Source organism: Callorhinchus milii, unplaced genomic scaffold (assembly GCF_018977255.1).
Source record: "Callorhinchus milii isolate IMCB2004 unplaced genomic scaffold, IMCB_Cmil_1.0 Scaffold2, whole genome shotgun sequence".
In the NCBI taxonomy this organism is placed as follows: Eukaryota; Metazoa; Chordata; class Chondrichthyes; order Chimaeriformes; family Callorhinchidae; genus Callorhinchus; species Callorhinchus milii.
The window spans coordinates 499,138-524,946 of record NW_024704743.1 but is presented as its reverse complement, the minus strand read 5'-3'; the positions used below and the strand labels follow the sequence as shown (position 1 = coordinate 524,946).

At 43.9% G+C, this 25,809-nt stretch overlaps 1 protein-coding gene across 3 annotated transcripts in view; it reads right to left on the bottom strand.

Annotated features, from left to right (window-relative positions):
• The window catches only part of ctdspla (CTD (carboxy-terminal domain, RNA polymerase II, polypeptide A) small phosphatase-like a), an 85,267-nt gene extending 60,228 nt beyond the window's left edge, over positions 1-25,039 (bottom strand). For 2 of the 3 annotated variants that reach the window (XM_042346226.1, XM_042346230.1), the window contains exon 1: positions 15,579-15,805. In XM_042346226.1, coding sequence (XP_042202160.1) covers positions 15,579-15,618 — 40 coding nt within the window. In that variant the 5' untranslated portion in view covers positions 15,619-15,805. Of the gene's footprint in view, positions 1-15,578; positions 15,806-24,801 lie in introns of those variants that run through there. The other variant, XM_042346228.1, reaches the window with a different exon arrangement.
• Positions 25,040-25,809: the final 770 nt, after the last annotated feature.

The following is a 25,809-nucleotide window of genomic DNA, read 5'->3' as shown; positions in this document are numbered from 1 at the left end:
CTCCTCAAAAGTAAATGTCACAGAAGATTTCTGCAGGTTATGGCGATGAAATCCTTTACAGCTCGTAGAGTGCCAACCCCCAAAAGGAAAATTAAAATTCAAACAAGGGGAGAAAAGTCAAAGAGAAACCTGGAAATGCTTTCATTTGATATAGCGCCTTATCGCATTGCTGAGATGCCTCAAAGGGCTTCACAGAATATGCTGTAAAGTGAATCCGACCGTATATTTTGTGGGCAAAACTCGGCAACCAATTCCACACAGCCGCGTCCCGCAAACCGCTATGGATTGAGGAACCAAATGATTTTCTGTTAAAAATTTTTTTTTGATAGGTTTATTTACCCCCAGAAAGCGATCCACCAATTGACTAACAACCGGGTTCCTACTTACGGAGGTGTTCGGAGTAAGGGAACCTTTCTAAGGTTTCGCCCCTGCCCGGAAATCAATCCCGGGTCCTCTCGCTTGAGAGGCGAGTGCTCTAACCACTTAGCTACAGGATAGATGCTTGAAGAGGAGAAATATGAGGAGCGATTCAGGGTGAGAGCAGGACAGTGTTTGGCTCACGTTGGGGAAAACAGTGTGGAATGTATGGCCTCTTCCTATGGTAACATTCCAAGTTTCCAGTGGGCGTAACACGAATGTTGTAAGTTGAACATTGGTGCAAAGAATGTTAGAGCATAGAAACCAGCCGTTCAGCTCAATCTGCATTGAGATGATAACCATGGCGATTGATATCGCATCTTATCACGTCAACGAGACGTCTCAAAGCGCTTCACAGAACGCACCGTAAAGTGGATTGGCTGCGTATTTCGTGGGCGAAACATGGCAGCCGATCGACAGACTATTTTAACGACAAGTTTCAGGCAAAAACAGAGCATCGGTTGAATTCGCTTAGTAAGACGCCTTTTTTTTTTCCCGGCACTTCCCGGCTTCATAATTTTTCTTCTATGCGGAGAACGGAAGGAACGGTAGGTAACCCCTCTGAAATCTAGTTGACTTGGGGATTTACTTTCGGCACATACTTAAATCCTAAAGAGCCAAACCCTACGGAGAATTCATTTCAGTTAATTATAATCAGCGGGTCCCTGCTGGAGGTTCAAGGTCCCAAATCAGCAGTAGTTGTGGTTGTTGCAGGCACATGCGATCAAATTAGAGATAGATGTTTTACGCAAACCTCTCTCGACAAGCCATCTTTTGCCGCCATACGATTTCCGAGGATATGACTACTGCGAAGTAGACTGTGCTACATGTCGTCAGGGTTATGCAATCTGTTGAGAACTGGCTGGGGTTTAGAACAATTTAAGTGTCCCTCGTGGTGATCAGCGGGATAAGGGGCAGGCGTGGGAGGGAGGGAGGGAGGGAATGGAAGCCGCAAGTTAAACATCTGTCGGAAACACGACTTTGGATGCAAAAAAAAATAAGAAATAAAAGCTGGAAGTCGGACACTGGGAACATGACAAACTGGGAGGATGATGTGAAACGGCAGTCACAGAGATTTACAGCAGCTGGGAAAACTGAAGAGAAATTGTGACCGTAACCCAAATCCTGGCATGAACATAAATAAATGTTTTTATTAAAAAAAACTACTTGTGCTTATATTTCACCTTTCACATAGGATGAACTCTCAAAGCTCTTTAAAAGAATCAGACCAACAACAAATTACATTTACATAGCGACTTTCACGTCAGGAGGACATCCCAAGGCACTAGACAGTCAAGGATTTGTACCTGAGCTGATGATTGGGATCAGGGAGGGTGGAGGGCGGCAGTAGAAATAAAATGAATGTTTTAGACGCAGCTAATTTGTGGCAGTAATTGGCTTTGTAGAGTGTTAGTGCGCTCGCCTTGCAAGCAAGAGGACCCAGGTTCGATTCCCGGGACAGTTGAAACGTTAAGTGAGTTTCCTTACTCCACATGCCTCTGCAGTAGTTAGGAACCCGGTTGTTAGTTGATTGCTTTTCCGGGGGAATAATCCCTTCAAATAAATAAATAAATAACAACTTGGTCACTCAATCCTGTTTGTAGGACGCTGCTGTGCACAATAGGCTGCCGCGTTTTGTCCACAAAATATATAATTCTCTTTACAGTATATTCCGTGAAGCGCTTTGAGACATCTCAATGGCGTGATAAGGCGTTGTATCAAACGTAAAGATTATTATTATTATTCTTTAGCAGGCCTGGGTTAGGCTTTCTCCACGGCCTCCTGCTGAAAGGTGTGTGGCTATTGAGTCCAGACCTCACTTGCTTTGCCTGTGCTGCCTCTAACACTGTTTCGCTGTCTGAACACCAATTGCTTTCACTCACCCATGAGTAAATAGCACTGTGTATCAGAAGCTAATCATCAAGTAATTTGACCCTTGTTGAGCAGTTGACAATTACATGATAACAGCACTCATGATGTTGAACATCATCTGAACGACTTGATTGTAGAACAACAACAGAGTTTCAACTCCAACTCCACACGAGGCAGAATGTCATTACCACAAAACATTTCTAAATATTTGACCCACGCTATCACGGTAAAATGCTTAGTTACAGCAATCTCAACTTCCTTTATCTAATCATAATTAACCATGGTTTAGCAAGAGAATTTCAAGCAGGTCTATGGGATCATCCACTCAAGTGAATCTCTTACATCAACCAATGCCACTAATCATTACAAATCTGGCCCGAACTGATGGGACACATTTCATCAAATTCAACACAAGATTAAAGCCCAAAGTTTGGACATCTCAGACCAGTTTCCATTGGGCACAAGTCCACAATTCAAAATGAGATACAAAGCTAACGTGAATGGCCACAGAAATGGGTAGTTTGAGATACACAGCATCACAGTGATGGAATTGGAGCTAAGTTATTGAGGTAGAGCTTAGAGGGTCAGTTTTGCTTTGCACCTGACCAGTTCTTCATACAATGAGCATAAGTAGAGACATCTCCCATTTCAAATCGGCACAACTTAATTTAATAACAAAATCATGAGGGCTTTAATCTTGTGTTGAATTTCATAACACACTGTACAGCACTTAAGATTTGAACAGCAGCTATAAATGCATCTCTCCACTGACAGATAATGAAGCTATTAAAAATCTGCCTCCTGGGCTCACCTTAAATCGTGTGCATCATTGACACACATTTACTGGGCCACTGCATCAAAACAGCACTGAGACACTTAATGCAGCGCTGGAATCTTGAGAAAATGTTTCTGTAAAGACATCCCAGTAGCAACATGGAGTCCTGTAGCGTAGTGGTTAGAGCACTCGCCTCACAAGCGACAGAACCTGGGTTCGATTCCCGGGGAGGATGAAGCATTAGGCAAGTTTCCTTACTCCACACGGCTCTGTTTACGCAGCAGTAAACAGGAATCCGGCTGTCGATTGCCGGTAATAATGCCTTCAAAAAAATATAACTATTTTCGTTCACTCAAATCACGACGGGTTGAGCAATTGTCTGCCGCGCTTCGCCCACAAAACATACAGTCAATTCACTCTACAATATATTCTGTGATGCGCTTTGAGGCATCTCGATGACGTGATAAGGCGATATATCAAATGTAAAGATTATAATAATTTAATCATGTGAAATGCTTTACGATGTTTCAACAACGTGATAAGTTGCTTCATAAATTGCAGAGATTATCATCATCTCCACAACATTAAGGACTCTTTGAGAAACAGCAGCAGATTTCCAGCCTAAAACCAACGTCAATTTGAAAGTGTCTTTTTAATTTAAAAAAAAACAAATGAGGAAAAATAGTTTTCAAATCGAAACGCAATTGAAATATTTCCCCCCCCCCCAAAAAAAAAATACTGAATGATCTTACATTTTAAGTCAACGGTCTTAAAAGGGAAGAGCAAGAGAAATGTTGGCCTCGTGCCTCCAAACGGTTAAGATTCACTCACCATCGATTTCGGGCAGCGCCACAATAACGCTTCAAAATAAAAGCCCACAGGTTGTAAATCGCTACGGGTGGGGGAAGGGGAGGGCATAAAGGGCTGCTGTTGGATAATGCTAATCGGACGCATTCCTGCCATTCCTCCAGTTAAAAAAGCCTCGGTTAAGCCTAGTTTCTGGCACGGAGCGGCTTTAAGTCAGCCATCGCTGCACAATTGAACGTAGCTCTCTTGAAAGCTTTTTATGATGGCTCCATGTCCCCCCCCGTTCCACCCCGCCCTGAATGCTGTTCATTACAGAACCATTATTGCTCTGCTCATTTCTAAGGTTGACTGAACATCAGACAACACTGCTGAGAAACTGGAAGTTCACTTGCACACACAGTGAGAGAAAGAGAGAGAGAGTGTTAAAATGAAAGACTGGAGAGGGGCGTTGAGCAGGGATTTTTTTTTTGCACCGAGAGTCACAGGGAAAAGAAGCCAGAGTGAAACAAACATAAAAGTGAACAGCCATGAGGCGTAATAATCTGCCAGGAATGTCAGTGAATTTAATTTATCAAACATGCAATTAAGATTGCATTCAGTGCATGGCACACGGCAACACATCGAACCCTGACCTGATTCGAGAGGGGTTGGAATGTGGATTCACTGCCGCAGACTGCTGTCGAACCAGAGTTCATGTTCCTTTTGAATGCAATTAGATCCTGGAGCTTGAAGAACGTTAAAGAGCGTCGGTGGCTCATTTAGACAAACCAAGCAGCAAGATGCAATGGGTCAAATGGCCTGTTTTTACGTTGTAATTCTGCCCAGTCACTGTGGGCATGGAATCATCCCACTGAGCTCCTGTTAACCCTGCCAAGCCCAAACGTGTAGGGTGGTCCTAGCTGGGCAAGCTACCAATGGCAAGCTGTGTGGTTTTAGCTGGTTAGACTCCAGCAGTTACCCCAACATACATTCTGGGCTCCCCCAAGCCTTAGCGCTTTCCAACCTGTGCCTAATACTCTCCGGAATTAGGGAAGCAGGATGCATCCCTCCAGGGGGAGAGAGAGTGCATTCAATTCCGACAATCTATCTCTGGGATTTCTATGTGTAGGTGGGATGCGTGGAATTCTCAGTTTGGTTAGGATACCGCTTTTAAGCAGCGGTGATGGGTTTCCGCATGTGTCAGACATCCTACTTATGGCTGGGTAAACAGAGGCGGCGGAGTGAGGAAACTGGCCTGAGGTTTCGCTCCACCCAGGATGCGAACCCGGGTCCTCTCACTTGCGAGGCGAGTTCCCTATGGCACTCATGGAGTAAAAACACCAGCCGAACTGAATGGGCTGAATTTGATCTGCACCATCTTTCCATGAATGCTGAATTTTCTAACACAATGATCTTCCGGGCTAAAACTGGAATTGGTAGGTCTCTGATGAGACAGAATACTCCTGTTACCATTATTGTGTCAACTGTGGTGTGTTGCAAGCAGTTAAAACACAAGTGCTATTTGCTACTCATTTGTAGTGATGGATGGCAGACAGCAATAATCGGAACAGAAAGGAAATCTGTTCCGGGCAATTTAATGCATTAAATGCTGATTCCACTTTGAATTGGTGGAGGGAGGGGCTGTGTTGTAAAGTATTTGCTCTATACTGTCCTTTTCAGTTCTGATTACAGGCATGTTATGGGACAACATCGGCAATCTAATACATACAATGCTGCTGCGATAAAAATACTCGAGAAAATACATGGTTAGCCAAATACTCATTTATTTTCAGGACTGCAAGGTCAGAAGGCTGTGTGTGTTTGTGCGTGTAAATGTATGTATATTAATCCTTGCATTGTTTTATATATATATATAGGAAAACGAGGGTGATAAAGAGAAAGAGAATGTGAGAAAGTGTGTGTGTGCGTCTAGAAAGATGGAGTGCAGAGTGGCGCAAAACTGAAAACAGATGGCAAAAGCAGATTTTTTACCAATTACAGAATTTATAAATTCTGTGTAAACATGCCAAGTTCCATATGTACAATACATGACCCACTTGAAGTAGTAATATCGTAAAGAGCTGCAACAAGCTATGTGCAACAATGTGGTGCTTCATGTTAGTTGGATGAGTATTAATAGATGCTCCAATTAACAACCTGTGACTTATTTGCTTCAGGTACAAAATGCGAGTTAATTGCAACTCTGATAATCTAGGGCGAGCAATCCCGTAAAACAAGATCTCCAGTTAATCTTCCACGTAGAAAATGATCCAAAAAGGGGCTTGCGGATTACAATCACAGTATGCTGTACTCTGGTTTATCAGCAACTGAATACAGTCTGGCTCCATGTATCGCATCTTTAAAATTATAATACGTCAGCAAAATGTCCACTGATTCAGTTTCCAGGTGACTGCTGATCCTTTGAGCACACCAGTCAACAACCAGCAGACAATCTCGACTCCCACTTCTACCAGAATCCAGTTGCGCACAGTAGTGTCCCACAAACAGTTGTGGATTGAGTGACCAAATTACTATTTTTTTTAAAAAAAGGGATTATTATTCCGGGAAAGCAATCCGCCAATCGACTAAAACAACCAGGTTCCTACTGCTAAGTAGACTGAGGCGTGTGGAGTAAGGTAACTTGCCTTTGGTCTCCCTCCCACCTCTCTGCCTTCCCTCACCCCTACCCCAACCCTCCCCCATGCTCGGGCCCCGACACCTGACTGTTCAGCGCTTTGGGACGTCCTCCCGACATGAAAGGCGCTCTATAAATGTAATTTTGTTGTTGTTGTTGCCTCAGGCTTCGCCCTGCCCGGCACTCAAACCTGGGTCCTCTCGCTTGAGAGGCAAGGGCTTGATTTCAGGTATTAAGAGTCCCTGTCCCAGTGAGTATTCAGATCCAGTGATCACTCCCCCTATCCCACCATCAATGGTTGATCCTTCAGCCTCTACGCTCTCATCCCAGGCTCCATCCCTTCATCCCTTTTNAAAAAAACATGTGTTTGGCCATGTTTTTGGTCAACACCACCCTTAAATATATCTTTCTCCCCCCCTATCATCTGAAGTAATTCAAAACATGAAGGGTGCAGTATGAGTTAATGCAGAGAAAGTTTTGCAGCTGAACTGCAATGGGATTGCAAAGCAGCAATTATACAGTAAAATTTGCTCGAGCTCACAACTGGCCGGAAGGGGTGTGCGGGTTGGGAAGCTGTGTTTGTCAACCAGGAAATTGTCTGTGGTGATGGAGATAAATAGTGTTTCATCAAAGACAAAAGAATAAGGAACTTAAAAAAGAAACACTGCAGAACTGGATAGCCACCAGCAAAAATCAAAACATTTAGATTTGGGGCATTCTCTTCACATTCGAAACGCAAAGCCGTGTGGAATACATTTAAAAAAGCACTACAGCAGAACGGCTGTCACTAATTAATAATAATAATGATGCAGCGCCTTATCACGTCATCGAGACGTACCTGAGCGATTCGCAGAATATTCTGCAAAGTGAATTGACTGTGTATTTTGTGGACAAAACATCTGGAAGCCTGACATGTCGTACCCCAAACTAAATACTGTATCCCAGATTTTATTGTCTAGCAGAAATCTGTCTAATCTGTTCTCGAACCAAAGCCACCATCTCTCCAGGGAGCCGGTTCCATAAGTTTACTACTCGCTCTCTACCTGCGTGGTTTCCTCAATGAATTAATTCATGAGTTTCCTCGGTTTGAATTAATGTGGCTGATCGGCGCCTACTGAAACCGGGAGTAACTTTCCATTATCCAGGATTTACTGTGAGCACTTGTCTCCTCAAGAGGATCACAGTATTTAACGTAACCAACGAGGAATGAGCAGCAGACTAGCATTACAATAACGCCGACAGGAGATTGCAGAGAGAGGAAGTGGCGCAGTGTAGCGGTGAGCACGCTCGCCTCGCACGTGAGAGGAACCGAGCCTCGATTGCTGGCCGGGGGCGAAGCCTCAGGCAAGTTGCCTTGCTCCACACGCCTCTGTGCTCAGCAGTTAAGTAGGAACCTGGTTATTAGTCGATTTGCGGATCGCTTTCCGGGGCTTAATAATCCCTTTTAAAACAAATTGATCTCTCAATCCACGAGTGTTTGTGGGACACTGTTGTGCACAATTGGATGCTACGTTTCGTCCACAAAATACACAAGTCATTCCACTTGACCATATTTTTTAACAATAATGATATATAAGGATATGTTTTGTGAAGCGTTTTGAGACGTAAAGTGAATTGACTGCTTATTTTGTGGGCGAAATGCAGCAGCCAATTGCGCACAGCGGTATCCCATAAACAGCCATAGATTGAGTGAGGACATTATTATTATTTTTAAAAAGAAAAGGGGATTATTACCCCCGGCAAAGCGACCTGCCAACTTAACAACCTGTACCTCAACTCCAATTGCCAGCCTTTGCCCCATATCTTTGGCTCTCTCTTACTTCCCGTCGACATCCTGGACAGGTTACACTGGACCGCGAGTTTGAAACGCGAGGCTGCATTTCACAAGTTTAATCTCAAGGCCATGGGTGCATCAACAGTCCATGGACACACCCACAAAATACATTGGCAGGACTTGAAAGAGAAACAGACCGCTCACTGCTATCCAGAAAAATCCGGTTCGACAGTTTAAAACTCCTAACACTTGTTTATTTCGTGTTTACAAATGTTGCTTTTTAACACTAACAAAGTGCATCTCATTAAACGCTGGACGGCGCTTTGTTAAGGCAGCTAAAAGCACTTCAATCAGCACCGACTCCCCTGATAATCGTGTATCCTGAACCCCCAAGGGAGTCGGTTCTCTGGGACGAGAGAGAGAAGCGTGCGCTGAAACATAGCTGAACACGTCCCCAAGTTGTCGACTGCAATGAACTGATCACCAATACGCCTTGTGTCACTTCACTGGTGTTTTCCTGAACAATACGTTGTTCTTCCACAGTATGAAAGCAATGCTTCTCCTCTACTGAATAACGGTTTGCATTGGCATAGGTAGGGCTAATACAACAGGCTGCAAAATTATAGTACTACCACCTTTCTCTCTGCACAAACATCACCCTTGTTCCTTTTGTATGATTTAGCTGATTAAACTCTGGCGGGACCGAATACACACGCTCTTGGCTTCCCAAATACTCACCTGTGCCTAAATTCTCTGGGCTTGAGCGAGGAGGGCATCATTCGCCAGAGAGCGCACCCTCCAGACCAGACAACAACGTGCAATTTACGTAGCGCCCGACGGACTGGTCAGCATCTGAGAGCGAACGGAAAGCATTTGCTGAACTCTCAGTCGTTTGGGTGCGCACGGAATGGCAATTGGTTTCCATGCCTGTCAGATACCGGCTGATCAAAACAAAAAAAAACAAAAAAAAATTCGCCCAAAGCTCCCGCTTTTAATCATGAGATCCAGGTGTTGCATTTTATACCACGTCTTGCCTCGCACGCAATCTCTCACGTGCTTTTAGATGCTTTTTATTTTAGAAATGCCATTGCTGTGTAATTAACACTCACCATAGTTACATTTGACTCAGCATCTTATCGCCTTTGAGACATCTCAAAGCGCTCAACGGGCTATTTCGATTGTACAGTGGATTAACTGCGTATTTTGTGGGGGAAATGTGGCAGTCGATTCCACACAGCAGTGTCCCACACAAAGTCGTGGATTGAGTAACCATAATAAAATATAGAGATTTTATAACCGTCACTGTTTTTATATTTTAAAAAGAATGCGTCCGAATCAGGTTACGTTTGATCAGTTATTAGTGCAGTTCATTGCTGTGAGTTCGGAAGTTTACAAAGCAAGTGTGTGCAATGATATGCATATGTAGATTAATGATACCCTATTGTAATATAAGCGTAAGAAGTACTAACAAGGAGATTGCAATTACTACATCACAACAAGTTATTACAGAAGCACATATTCCTGCTCAAGGCAACACAAACAGCCATTGACTGCTCAACAGCTATCTGATACTAAAATAATTGGGATTACATAAATCCTGTCCTAATCGTATCAGTTCTACTCCTGCTGTAACAGCTGAACCGCAGTAATCATGACAGATCAATGCAAGAGCTTTAGAGGACTACAAAACAGCCTTTTTCCTTGGACGCTGATGATTACATTCACTGAAGAATCAGCCCACACCATCACAATTACTGTATTACTATCTCACCTGAATTTTCTTCTCCCTATTGAATACTGCATCTCATTGCACTTAGTGCTCAGTCGATAAAGCTTCCCCCATATAATTTTCAGTCTGCTATGGTTCAAACCCAGCAGAGCGGAGACGTAAAAATGGAAATATAACTGCTAAACAGAGTCGAGAGCAGCGCAATTCAGTCCTCCCTAAATCCCATTATGCCCATAAGTGGCAATTTCACCAACACTGGGGTAAAGCAATATTTCGCATTCGCAGAAATTAAAAATGTTAATTGACATTTGCAAATTATCACTGAGCACTGGAGTGAGAGATTGCAGTTCTCCTGCAGAGACTGATATGGAGTTACCTCAAGAAATAATACTAAAAATAACGCTTGCATTTGATACAGCGCCTTATCACATCATTGAGACGTCTCAAAGCGCTTCACAGAACATATTGAAAAGTGGGTTGACTGAATATTTTGCGGGCAAAACGCACACAGCCAATTGCTTGGTGCGACAGGAAATATCAGTCACTGGATGTTTCGCGCTGGTATTTGGTATCCTCTCATCGTGAAAGGCGCGATACAAATGTAATTTGGTGGTGGTGGTGGGAGGTAGTTGATGTGAATAATGGCTAGCAGAGATAATTTATTCTATCATTGACCTGACTCGATAAGAAATCTGAGTGGGTACACTGCCCTTATAAGCTTCCCTTCCCCGTTACCCAGACGTTAGGCTCCCAGGCAGATGTGTGAAGTATTTAAGCGATCTCCTCCATTTGTGAAAGGCGCTATTTAAATATAAACTGTTGTTATTAGGCACAGTTGGTGCTGGCTACACGCTGATTTCACGTCTGATCAATTCTAAACACGTTACACAAGCCAGGTTGAAACAGGTCGCATCATCGCAAGACGTGCATCTTAACCCACTTCGCGAGGGAGCGATAAAAAGTCAACAGAGCAGCAGCAGATTCAAGTTTAGGCTTCAGACACACCTTCAAATTAGCTCCTGGATGATCCTTTACCCTGTATAATGCTTAAAGCTTTTTTATAGTGTTATGAAAACTCAATAATAATAACGATCCTTGCACCTGATGTAGCCCCTGATCACGTCGTTGAGACGTCTCAAAGTGATTCACAGAATATGCTGCAAAATGAATTCATATATTTTGTGGGAGAAACACGGCAGCCGATTGTGCACAGTGCTCTAATCACCGCACTACAGAACCCCAGGACTTCTCGCTCCTCAGCATTAAAAACTACCGAATGTCGGATGCTGTTATGGAGAGCAATAAATACCATCAGCAGCACAAACCTAGAGGCCCCTTGGCGCTCAGTGATTACAGTTTTGGAGATGAACACTGTAAATAGTTTACCTACTCCAAATCACTTGCATCTAAAATACACAACAAATGATTCGTTCAAAGTCATTCAAGTCCTGTTTTATTTCTATAGCTGTTGTCTTAGCACTTTCACCTCCGAATCTGAAGGCCTTCGATCTCCATCCTCCCCCCACCCACCCCCCCATCAGCCCTCCACCCTCCCCGATCCCGACCCCCAGCTCGGATCCAAAACACTGACTGTCCAGTGCCTTGAGATATCCTTCCGACGCGAAAGGCGCTACACAAATGTAATGTTGTTATTGTAGTTTCAATCTATAATCGAACCTTGAGCTCACACTCCAATGCAGTAACGGGCCGAATGCTGCGCTGTTGATGGCATTTGGAAAGAGGCATTAAACTAAGGTTCAGGTGGAGCTTAAAGATCTCATGACAACATGTGAAAAGAGATGGGAGTTTCTGGCCAATAAATCTCTAGATCAAACTGTTCATGGTTGTTGGACAATGCTGTGCACGATTTATCTGCTGAGTTTGCCTGCATATCACTGCAAACATTTTCTTCCGAGGTGCTATGAAAAACCGCAACCTTACAGGCACTATATCAAATGCAATGATTAGGATTACTGACGCTGGGTCTGCGATTTGCATTCTGTAAAGCAGCAAATGCACATGAGAACAAATGGAGAGTCCTGTAGGGTAGTGGTTAGAGCACTCGCCTCGCAAGTGAGAGGACCTGGGTTCAATTCCCGGGCAGGGCCAAACCTTAGATAGTTTCCTTGTTCCTCACACCCATTTACATAGCAGTAAGTAAGAACTCTGGTTGTACGTCGTTTGGCGGATTGTTTTACAGAGATAATAATCCTCAAAAAAATTGTTTTTTTTTGGTCTGGTCACTCAACTGTTTGTGGGGACGCCGCCGTGCGCAATTGGCTGCCGCGTTTCTCCCTCAAAATACACAGTCAATTCACTTTACAATATATTCTGTGGTGAGCTGTGAGAAGTCTGAATGACTTGCTAAGGAAATGCAAGGATTACTATTACTATTATTATTGCCAGATAGTTTCTGGTCTCCTGATAATACCAACTTCACAGAACTGAGTATAAACTGAGAAAGTAGTGGTTCTCAGCATTGCTCTTCGCGGAGATGGAGGAGTTCCAAAGCGGCAGAGCTAAATGAAAGCCGCGTCAATAGTGCCCAGACTCAGGCATGTTAGTGATATAAATTATATATTAATTGTGAGATTTCGCATACAAATAAAAGATGACCTTAAGCTCGCAAATTCCTTCAAGTTCGATGTTCATCGCATGGATGGGAATCTGTCACAATGAAGATTAATATTTAATCCGTACTAGGATATAAAACTTTAGTAATCTTCATCCGATAGAGGATGTGGAAAGAAAATTCTTCGCCACTGCCATTCCGGACTGACAAAAATATCTTGTGAAACCCTTCACAGTAACGTGCATTACTGCGGAATAAATAATTTACAGAAGTAATGTCAGCTTTTGCGATGAGCTCAGGGATAAATATTTCACCAGGGAAAACTAATGGTGGCGGGAAGAAGGGTGGGGGAGAGAGAGAGAGAGAAAAAAAAGGAAAGAGATGTAGAACGTCCATCAACCATCTTTAACTTTAAACAAAAATGCCTAAATGTATAATAAAAGTATAATCTTGAACAGCCCTCATTTGTCCTTCTGCACAATAAGACATAAAACATGGGAAAACATTTTTTTTGTTAGCTTTGATTGCCCACTTCACATTTCATAAGTATTTTGCAATAATTGTGCAACCTTGGGAACAAGCAAACAAGCCTCACTTGCATATGCGATGAGGTTAGAAGACAAGATTTGATGATAAATGCACCCACACAAACAGGTAAAGTAAATGCTTAACCTAAATTACTAAAGGCAAACTTTTTTTAAAAAAAATCGCCTCTTCTCAATTGATAACAAATGACATCTGTATACGACGCCTTTCATGTCGGGAGGACGTCCAAAAGTCAGGGATTTGGACCCGAGCTGGGGGTTGGTATCAGGAGGGTTGGAAGGGAGGGTGGGGGTAAGAGGGTGACCGAGGGAGCGATCGAAGAGTAGGGTCTTGAGCTGGGCCTTGAAGGAGGACAGGGAGGGAGCGAGGAAAATTGACGGACTTTGGGGTAAGAGTGGGGGAGGAGAACTAGTTAGCAACTCTTTCAAAGAGCCGGCACAGGCATGATGGGCCGAATGGCCTCCTTCTGGGCTTCAAGGTTCTGTTTCTATATTCCCCTACATGCCCTGCCCTAACACAGGGCAGAATTATACATCGCAATTGTGATTCAATTACAGAAGGATTTAAAATGAATGAGGAGAGAGGGAAACTTTTCCTCCATCCCTCCGTCTAGCCCCCCCCTCCTGTTTTGAAACAAAGAAATATTTTTTTCTGCGAAATGATTTGGATATGGTTTGTAAAAATGTCTCCCTCTATCCCGTTTTACAATTAAAACACGCAAGCGATCGATTCCCTTATGCAGCCTGTTACCTCAGGCCCACCTAGTCAACATCAGCGTGGTCAGCATTCAACATGCTGCCCGGGAAACCAGGTCGGGCTGCTGGTGTGGGGATAACACTGTAATTCATTCAGGCACTCACATTTAAAATGGCAGCCCTGTGTAAAATTGTGTAAACGTCACTTCTCTCCCCACCCACCCCCCACGACCCCACCCGTGTTGTTTTGAAAGCAACAGATCAAGTGATATTGAGGCAGTAATCTCATGAAGATCTTCCGATAATTTATTGGCCCCTAAGGGCAAAGCTCGAGCTGTTTATAGCATCCCAAAATGAGATTTCCGCCTTGGAATCGTAGCTGTTCATCCGCTAATTTTATAATGCATTTGCCAGAGTGGGTGAGGACTCCACATTTATTCCACTTTGACTTCCTTTGCAACACAAATGGATGCATCCACATCCAAAAGCTAATGCTATTTATAGTCACTGTGAATTTCCCTGATAATCTGCAGTTGATTACAGGAAATAACATGCAGAGTAGATATAGTATATTTTTAGCTGAGTATTGTTGGTTTATAGCAATGGTCCTGTAGCTCAGTGGTGAGAGCGCTCGCTTCACAAGTGAGAGGACCCGAGTTCAATTTCCCCGGCAGGGCGAGATTCCCTACTTCACACGGCTATGTTTACCAGCAGTAAGTGGGAACCCAGTTGTTAGTTAATTGGCTGAGCGCTGGAGGTAAAAATCCGCTCTAAAAAAAATAAATTGATCACTCAATCCACAGCTGTTTGTGGACGCTGCTGTGCACAATTGGCTGCTGTGTTTCACCCACAAAATATACAGTCAATTCACTTTACAGTATATTCGGTGAAGCGCTTTGGGACGTCTCTACGGCGTGATAAGACGCTGTATCAAAGGCAGGGATTATTATTATTATTATTATTGATTATTAATCATGGTCTGGTGGGATACGGGATTTTCCTCATTCTGTATTTTATGTTCCCAAGTTAACACTGGAAACTGTACTGCAATCAGCATCAGCTAAACCCTGTGTGGGTCCCTTTTAATTCCTTTGTGAGGGATGCTGATGACCCATCAGTCAAAATCTTGTCATGAACTGGCTTCGTTTGTTCAGAGACAAAACAAAGTTACGAAACTGACAGTCGAAGCCAGAAGCAAAGAATGACTGTCTGACTAACTAACTAAGCTTTGCTAGTTCGCCCAGTAAAATGAAAGCGCAACACTGAAATGTGGTGCATTCAACAGTTCTTTGGCTCCGTGACAACAAATGTGATCAAAACAAGTTGGAACTCACCAGTCCCACTTCCTGCTTCATTATGCTAAACATACTGGACAACATCCGTACGCAGATGTCACACCAGGCACACGCCCCACTGCAAAATATTTAACCAATGGCCTCAGTAATTTAGAAAATGTCGGATTGTGAAACTGCAACTCGGGCAGCACGGCAACTTTGCTTTTCTTCTGCGAGCGCCATGCCATCCACGAATGCTTTTAAACTTCTGTTATTAAAAGTGCCGGACGACTGATTGCCTGTAAACTGCTTAAAGCGTGCAATAAATGCAATCCACTCACCACAATGTCGAGTTTGGGAATCTGCCATTTTGTGTTCCCTCTCTCTCTCTCTCTCTCTCTCTATCCCCCCCACCCCCCCCACCCCACGCACACACTATATATGTTGCTTTAGTGGCGACGCTGACAGGTGACATACACTCAGCAACTGCAAATGCTACTCACTCGCAGCAACCACAGCAGAGGACTCCCCTGTTATTTTCATCCCTTGCCTGCGTACAGCCAAGATTAGAAACTTGCCATGTGGCAAATCCTGTGGAAGAAGTCATATACTACTCAGTAAACACTGGAGCATTAACTATTGCACTATCGCGGCTCATGGGCTTCAAAATGTTGATGCTTTCGCGAATCGCATCAAGCCAGAGTGATATTCTTTCCCGCCACCCCATCATCCCCCCTCCCCTCCCGTGACTCATTCATTTATTTGATGGGTAACTGAGCCACGAGGGACCCAATGTGCGATGATCTCAGTTAGATTTCATTAGAGACGCTGTCACTTTCGACACTCCAAGTTCAGGCAGGCCAAATCAGCTCGCAAATCAAATTATAATAACGGCAGCGTTTGATATAGCATCTCATCACTCGGTCTCAAAGCCCTTCACGGAATATACTGTAAAGTGAATTGACTCAATATTTTTGGGGCGAAACATGGAAAGTGTCCTTACTCCACCTCCCCACCCACCCACCCACACCCACGTTTACCTAGCAGTAAGTAGGAACTCGGTTGTTAGTCAACTGACGGATCGCTTTCCAGGGGTAATAATCCCTTTTAAAATAAACTATAAAATAAAAAATATGGTCACTCAAACCCTGCTGTTCGTTGGACACTGCTGTGCCCAAATGTCTGCCGCATTTCGGCCACAAAATGCAGTCACTACACTTTACAGTATATTCTGTGAAGCGCTTCGAGAGGTCTCCATGACATACGTTGCACGGATTATTATTTCAGTCAATCGCACACAGTGCCCCACATACAGCCGTGAAGTGAGTGACCAAATTATTATTTTTTTTTAAAAAAGGGGATTATTACCGCTGGAATGGAAAGCAATCCTCCAATCGACTGATATTTTATTTATTGAGCCCTGCGGGAAACGTGCATGTGTGGACGCCAGTGGACTGACATTCTGGATTTAGTTATGAGTAGCATCTTTGACCATGACAATCAAAACATGCAAATCCTAATAGCAAGAGAAAGGGTTGAGAGAGTCAAGAAAAGAAAAGATTAATCCGAGCGCTAAAAAGATGTAAAACTGCTGTGTAATTTTACCCTCTCGAGCCCAGTCTAAATTGTTTTGAAACATCAGACAATTCCCCTAGCACTTAAAAGGTATCGAAACTACCTAATGCAAAACCTTTATGCCAGCATCTGTGCGCAATCGGCTGCACGTTTCGCCCACAGAATATATAGTCAATTCACTTTGCAATATATTCTGTCAAGCGCTTTGAAACATCCCAATGACGCGATAAGGCGCTATATCAAATGCAAGGATTATTATCCATGGACTAAAGATGCAAACTATTGATTGTGATGCTAAATAGCCATTATAGTCTCTTCCAGCAGCCGTGGTTGTTTAAACAAAACAATTAATCAATTGCCAAATTACTTTAATGAGGTGAATTGCTATTTTGGTTGAACGTTGTTCCTTTTATAAAAATTTACGACTTTTCCTGAAAAGACTCGATCCACATTGCCGGGCGCAATTATCCCACAAAATACACCGTCACTTTACAGAATATTTTGCAAAGCACTTTAAGATGTCTCAATGATATGTTGAGGCATTATATCAAATATAAGAATTATTATTATTATTATTAATATAAAGAGCAAATAGGCCTTCGATGAGCTTGTCTTGATGCAAGAACTGGGACTCGGGCTACAGAAAATCATATCGCAGCCGACGCATTAAGACTGTCATAATTCGAAGCAGACTGACTGATATCAACCGCAGCTTTTAAAGAAGGGAGCTGTAATTTTAAAGTGGGAAAAGTTTGGTGTGTCTCATGCGAGCCACTCAACCACTTAAAAAAAACTATTATTCTGTTGACTGTGTGCCACTTAAAGCAACATTGGAATAAGTTACAGCAGCCTTTCTCATTCTTAAACTAGTTAGTTAGTACCTTACAGCACACTGCCTTGACACGAGTCTGATGAGCTGCTGGTACTAAATGGTCTGAAGCTCATTCCTCACTCTTCCGCTCAGGCCCACCACGGACAGCCAGCCCCAACCTTTCAACCACTTTCTGGAATCAGCAAAATCCCTTCCCTACTCTCTGCTTTCAAAATCGTCTTGAAATTTGAGAGTTCGACCAACACTCTTCAATTCGCCCTCCTTTCCTTTCCTCCCTGTTTGGAGATTCCCAACATCGGTCTGAAGCTGCTTGAGTTGTCTTCGTGCTCACTCCTGCATTATAAAGCTTTCACCTGATAAGTGTCTATGATGTTGAAATGTCTTGGAAAAGCTTCCCATGTAATTGATATCAAGTGTAATGACTATTTACAGGCACGTGTGTGTGTGTGACAGAGTTCCACAACTGGCCAATAGGTGACTAAAGTATTCTAGAAAATAACTTTAACCGAACAAGCAGAGGAGACCCGGAGTGCCAGACTGGGCTTCAACCCAGGAACTTCAAGCTCACTGGGATACACGGTCCTATTGGGCATATGCAAAAGAGGAGAAACTTTTAGAGGAGAAAGGCAGAATACCCTTCACAAACCTGGAGGATTTTCTCCAATGGACTCAGACGTCCCCCCATCAGAAGTGATTGTGATCGCATGAACTTGAAATCAGATTGTAGTCAGATTGGCAGAATGTAATTACACCACCATCGCCAAAACAACAACAACAACAACAACAACAACAGATTGTACAGGTTGGGAGGAAATGCCAAGGTGCTGGACAATCGAAGGTTTGCACCCGAGCTGGGGGTTGGATTCAGGAGTGATGTGGGCCGGGGGGGGGGGGGTGGGGGGGGTGGAAAGATGACCGAAGATATGGTCAAAGAGAAAGGAGGTACGGGAAAGGGCGAGGTGAACGGAATGAAGGCATGACTGCCGATGGCAGGGCGGGCAGGCCCGGGTTTCTGTGTGTATCAGAACAACAACAAGGGGGATTCCCTACATCACAACAGTTCTCAGATCTCTACATATGTCTGGAGAGCAGTGGAGTAGAAAGATTTGCATAGCAAGTGCGTCTATGTGTTGCCGGGGGGGGGGGGGGGAAAAGAGAGCAATGAAGAGGTAAATCACAGATTAAATATTATAGGACGCGATCAGCGTTAACGAAATCACCCTTTGCCCAAAAGCTTTCAAAATCATACACAGCCGAGGCAGTGGAGCCGCGATATTAATCTGATGAAATCTCATCAAAATGGCGGGCAGAATATTAGGATGAGGATCTGAACAAAGTCGGGGAGGGCCAGCCAGCCACGTGGCTTTTGTAACACATGGCTGAAAGATGGGATGCTGATCTTGAACCCAAGGCAAAAAATAGCTCAAGTGTAAGCTTGGAGATCATCTATCACGGCCCACGTAATGCAGAGTGGATTAAGACAATATTCAGTATAGCTATTTATAAAAACCATTCAAAGTGTCAGGGACAATCAAAGCTTGATCAAATACACGGCACATTTATATGGAAGAATTATAGAGCTTCAGAACGCACGTTTCCCTTTCTATCCTGCCAACAATCCCATATATCACATCAAAACATCTTAAAAGCTTGTGTAAAGTGACTATACAGTACTTGGAGGTCAATGCAGCAACCAATTTGCACATAGTCATGTCTCGTAAACAGCCAGAAGGTAAATGACCTTTTTTTCCCTAATGTGACTGTTGACACTACTGTGCACAACTGGTTGCTGTGTTTCACCCGTCAATTCAACTTACAGTATATTGTGAAGCGCTTCGAGACGTCTCAACGACGTGCTAAGGCGCTATATCAAATGCAAGGATTATTATTATTGACGGGCAGTGCTTGCAACACTGCATTGGAGCGGCAACCTCGACTATGTGACTCCATGTGCCAAAGTGGAACTTGAATCCACAACCTCATGACCCAGAGGCCACCAACTTCTCTACCCTAACACCCGATGCCTATTTATTTGAGAAATTGTGCACGCTCCAATCATCACACAATTGTAAACAGTGGAAACGGCAGATATCTACTGATATCTCACATATGGCTTTTTGGTTCCTTATTTTCGCTTCAAAACTCTCAGTTCAATCTCTCCTTTTTTTTTAAAAAGAGACATCAAAGCATCTCCCCGAACAGAATTGGACCATTCATCCCATCGGGTCTACGCCGAGACAACTCATTTGCTGCTCATTCCTCGTATCAATCGAACAATCCAGCTCATCGAGCAATTCAAGAATTTGTCGATTCCGCTTTTGACAACGGTTTGCGGCAAAGGATCCCACATTTTACCACCCACAAAGACGGGGAAGAACCTACTGATTTTGCTGACGGGGCATTTAATTCCGGACAGAATGTCTACTCCAGACAGTACTTAACAAACCATTTCTAAAGTGTAGAAAGTCAGGAGGATGGGAAACTAATAGCGATATGAATCTCTCCTTTCATATAAACGTGCCAATTCAGATGAAACCAGGTCCGGTTTGAAAAGCCAGGCAGAAATAAACACAAGTTCTTTGACGTTATGAAACATCTTGTTGTGGGTAGTTAGTGGCTGGATTATTATAATCAAGAGCCGAGGCAACAATACGTTGTAAAAGCTTACATTCCACAACAAGCTTAAAGAGGAAATAAAGTCTAGATACAAGTCCCTTTATCATGGAGCTTAATTAGTGGGACTTAAAACAAAGTTGGTATTCTTTATATTAAAGTGCTCCCCCGATCGGGTCCAAATCCCTGAATGTCCAGGACCTTGGGATGTCCGCCCGACATGAAGGGCGCAACACAAATGTCATTCGTTGCTAGAGTGGATTTTTTTTCACAAAACTGCTTTTGCTCAAGCGCTCCAGGACACTACCCCGCACGAAGGGCGCTGTGTAAATTCAAGTTGTTGTTGTTTATTGCTGCAGAGTTAGAAAACCCTAAAACACGAAGCTTTCTTCAAAAACGCAAACACTTAAAATTAAATTTAAAGAGGAACTTCCTGATTAGCGCTTTGAGATGTCTCAACAATAGAGTAGTTATTTCTAGGGGAGAAGGGGACTAGGGGAACATAGTTATGAAAGCCACAAGAACAGCGAAAGGTCAAATAAGAAGGAATGATTTGCACTCAGCGTTGTTGGGCTGCGGAGTTCCCCGTCGACTAGGGTGGCGGAGGCGGCATGAGAGAGATGGGCTTGAAGAGGTACGGGATGAATTAATTTTGCTCTGTTTCATGGTTTCTATGCTACGGCTCTACCGATACAAATCAACCAAATGTTTGTATAATTCAAAAGTTACACTAATTCCCTCGTGAGGTTTTTTTTTTAAATGTAATTTGTTCACAATTGGGAATGAGCTGAATTTATAAAATGAATTGAACAACGAATCCTAGAAAATACATAACAGACATCCTTCGATGTGCGTCTACAAATCCAATTCGTCACTAGACACGACCCAACCCTAGTTAAGCATCTCCAAGTAAAAAAAAACTAATCATTGATTCCACTGTTAGATGTCAGCTCGAAGCAAATACAAATTGGTAAACATTTCACACGTGACTAAATCGTGATCTTATGCAGATTTTTTGGGGAGAAGCGACCTTTACTTGATATGGGTTTAAAGTGCACAGATCCAGTGGGGAGCTACCACACCGACACAATAGGCAAAATGACCTTCGGGCTTGTTTGCCGCTCTTCCTTCCAAAGGTTATATACCATCCACACACACAGCTCCGAGAGCCACACACCCATCCTCGCTTGGCTCCACTCCACCACCGTGCAGTTCAATAAAAATCGACTGATATAGAGCCTTTCACGTCAGGAAGCTGTGTCACAAGTGTTTCACTAAATTTACTGGAAATGTGGAGACTATACATTTTGTAGGTGAATACAGCTGTGAATTTGCACACAGCATTCTAACTATGTTCAACCTTATTTTTGCAAGCAAAAGGTGAATTCGTTCAGAGAATAGTTTACACAGCAGCAGGCCCAAGAATTTTGACGTTTGATATCGCGCCTTATCGCGTCATTGAGACGTCTCAAAGCGCGACACAGGATATACTGTAAAGTGGGTTGACTGCGTATTTTGTCGGCAAAATGGCCCAAGTGAGAAGCAAATCTCAAGATTATGACACGTAATTCACAACAAAATAGAAACGTGTGCGAGTGCGTGAAGGGGTGGGACCGGCTTTGCATGAGCAAAATGCAGAATGGATTTTTTTTGACACATGCAGAAACCCTATGATTAAGCCAAACAAGAGTTCCACGCATCCACCTACACATCAAAATCCCAGAGATGTTTATTGGAATGCGCTCTCTCTCTCTCTCTCTCTCTCACCCCCTGGATGAACGCCCCCTGCTTACCCAATTCCGGAAAGTATTAGGTGCAGGTTGGCAAGAGTGCGTTGGGGTAACTGCTGGAGTCTAACCAGCTGAAACCACACAGCTTGCCATTCATATCACTGCCTGGCAAGCGTTCCTGCTGCTTGCCCAGCTCGGACCACCCTGTCGGTTAAGGCTTTGGATTGCAGGGTTAACGGGAGCTGAGCGTGACGAGCCCTGACGTTCTGCCGCCGAACACGGCATCTTGGAGCCAGTTCGGCTCCAAGGAGACCCCGCTTACCTCCCCCCAACCCCCAAGATTACACCGTGGAAGCTTTACAGACTAACGCGGGAACCTGGACAAGTGAATTAAATGCCTTACATTACTGAACGCCAAAGGATTAACTTGTAGCCTTATAATAATAATAATAATAATAATCCTTGCATTTGATATAGCGCTTTTCACGTCGGGAGGACGTCCCAAAGCGCTTCACAGAACACACTGTAAAGTGAATTGACTGTATATTTGTGGGCGAACGCGGCAGCCAATTGCGCACAGCCTTGAACTTACTTTGAGAACTGGGGACGTTAAGAAGCTTATTGCACTTGGGTCTTGATGTGACAAGATTCTCCAATAACTCAACAGGCTGCGATGTACCCACGCTGCATTTACACTGAACGTGCACCGATAAAAATGTTTTGGTCGAGGGTCTGACTCACGCAAAATAATGCCCAAACCAGGCAGGGTTCTACCTATGTATTCCACCCAAACACAGCAATTTCCCTGCACTTAGGCAGAACCGAGCACCAGTTAGAACAAGACCTGCCATTTTTTTCCCACCCCCACCCCCCGCTCTTATATAAGTGCATTTTGCTTCAGATGCTGACACCCGTTGTGCATGAAGTCCGACAGTCAAGAGTTGGCAGGACGTTTCACCACAGGGAAAATCCTAATCACGTCCTCGCCCGACATCCAAACACAACACAAACGCGCGCGCGCGCACACACACTCGCAGGGTTCGTATCTGGTTAGCAATCCGGAGAAAGAACCCGGACTTGTTCTTCCCCTTCGCGTCCCCCCCCCCTCCTCTCCCTCTCTTACACAATGACATTGAGGTCAGCAGCTAAGATCAGCGAACTCAGCACAGAATGAGATAGGAACCTGATACATTGTGGACTGTATGTCCAGCACATCATTATAAAGAGATTAATGTTTGCCAGTAACCATGAGAAAGTTGGACGACCACAAGTGATGAGTGAAACTTGAGTGAATTACGTCCCAAAAGGCCAAACAGGCTAAAACCCACAGACGTTTAAAAGTGCGGAGAGCTGCATACTTGGGTATTAATGGGCCCTCCCCCTAATTCCAGTGTTGCTGCCCAAATTCGGATTGATTTCGCTTGCATCTTTGGCGCGATTCCCTTTTTCTGCATTCGCCGAGGCGTCCCAAAGCACTTCGCAGAATATACTCAATATAAGGTGAATCCACGGCACGTTTTGCGGGGCAAACCGGGGCAGCCAAGTGCATACGGCAGTGCACCCCACAAACAGTCGTGGATGGAGCGACCAAATTATTACTACAGGACTCCATCGCCAATTTCAGGGTTTAACAGCGTATGGGCTTGGAAGTCCGATGGCAACCGCGGTGTGCCGCAGAAACCTTGCGACGTTTCCACTGTAGCATCAACAACCACGTCGGTTACCACAAAGGGAGAGAAATAATTTCACAGATTATTTTTTTACGACGACCGGGATGCATTTACGTGGCTCACCTTCACGTCTTCACTGATATACAGGGAGGATGTCATCACACTGAACAGTGCAGTGTTATAGTCACAGCACTGACAGGTGAGGGACAGTTTTATTCTTAATTGCTGTTCAGATGATGGGTTCCTTTTAAGACTTGCTTTAGTACCATTGTAAAACATCTGTCATAAAGCTGCTGCCAGAAAATCTGTTGCCGCTCCACCAATGCCTATCAACAGCCATCGCCACACACTAACTCAGCGTGGTCCAACTTTTTGGCTGCCGAGGGCCGGATGCTGGCCTTTAGAGACCCCAGTGACCTGATTAGCCTGCGTGCGCGTCGCTTGTATCTGCTCGTCAGATAGTGATGTGGGAAATGATTTGCGGGCCACTTGAAATGATTCCCCGGGCCGGATGAGGCCCACCGGCAGCCAGTTGGACCACACTGCACCAACCAATAAGAAAAGAAAGTCACACGTTCGAACATCTGTTCACCGCTTTGGGACATCCTCATGGGAAAGGCGCTGTACAAATGGAATTTGTCCTGTATTGAGGTCCTCGATTTCATTTGCAGTCGGAGACCCTACAAATGGCATCGGAGACAACAGCAGACATTGGATTTATATAGCGCCCTTCACCCGAGGCAGTGTCTTGGAGCATTTAAACTACAGCTCAGACTACGGGAAGAGGGGGTGGGGGTGGGGGAATAAAAAATATAAATCAGCCCAGGATTCTGTTTGTGATTGTGATCTAGTGACCTTTGCTGGAAAGAATGCATAGTGGAGATCTTCTAAGGACAGTAATAGGATTCAGCTGGATTGCCCCCAACTCCCACCAGCACTGTGATCGCACCGCCTGCCAAAACTGACTGGCCAGACACATTCATATATGGGCAAGGGACCAGACAGACGGCAGTCAGGACGCGAAACAGCATCTTAAGAAAGCGACAGAAAGGAGAGGAGAAAATCGGGAGAGGAAGGAAAAGCAACGGCGCAACGAGAGAGAAAAAAAAGTTTCATTTCGCCCGTCTAAGGCGGTGAGCTTTCGCGAGGTAGACTTCCTAATAATACCCGTTCAACATCGCCCCGCTGTAAGGTCAAGCGCCGAAACCCTAAGCTAAAACGCTCGGGCTTATAATCAAGCTGAAGCATTCACGTGGTTATAAAAATTTTACTGTTAACTTCTGCTGCAAAGCAAAACAAGAGTTACCATTGCCAGTCCACATCACAGAGCGTAATGCGTTCCACCTCCACAAGGGCTAAGTCTCGCTTTATTATAAAACCTTCAAAAACACACGAAAACAATAAAAAAAAAATGGGACAAAGAGAACCATTTAGAAAAGTTAAACCGAAACCAGACCGGCTACAACCCTCCGGTTTACGCGCGAGAAAGCGATTGCTATAAAAGAAAGATAGGAAAATACTAGAAAAGGCTGGAGAGGGTGTGGGGGGGGGATTTAAAAATGAAAGTGTATACAAATAACACGCCTTCAGTACGATCAGAAACCCCCCCCCCTCCCTCCCCTTCGTGTGGGTAAATGTTTTCATGTGATGACATGTGTCGCTATTTTTGAAACGAACCATTTTATTTGAGAGATCAGAGAACATATGGCAAAGAGGATAGATATTAATCTATTCCCCCCCCCCCCCACTGCTGTCTAGGACAAGACTTGTTGTTTTTTTTAAAAAAAAACACAAGTATTAACGCGTCGATATTTAATAATTCCATTTTTTTCCCCAGGACCACACGTGTTTTGAGAGAGTAAGTACTTGTGTCTTGGTCTGAAACGTCTTACTTTTCCCTACAGGGCCCCCAGTTACAGCTGAGGAACTGCAACCCCGAATGCAATGGAATTGCACAAAATCACCAACACCACCACCACCACCACCACGACAGGAAAGAATTTAAGGGGAAAAAAAAAGCGTATTTGCACAACTGCTCACACACAGAAATAATAATAATAAAGTGTTTTTTCTAAAGGGACCTCAGACGGGCAACGTTCCCCCCCCCCCCACCCCTCTCTCTCTCCTGCAGTGTTACAGTACTTTAACTACAAATATATATATGATATATATTTATATATATATGATATATATTTATATATATATATATAAATAAAAAAATCGGTCCGAGCCCCTCTCGCAAACGGTTTGGAATCGAAACACACGCACTTCCAAACAGAGAGCACTCGTCTCTAATTCCAAACAGCTTTTTTTA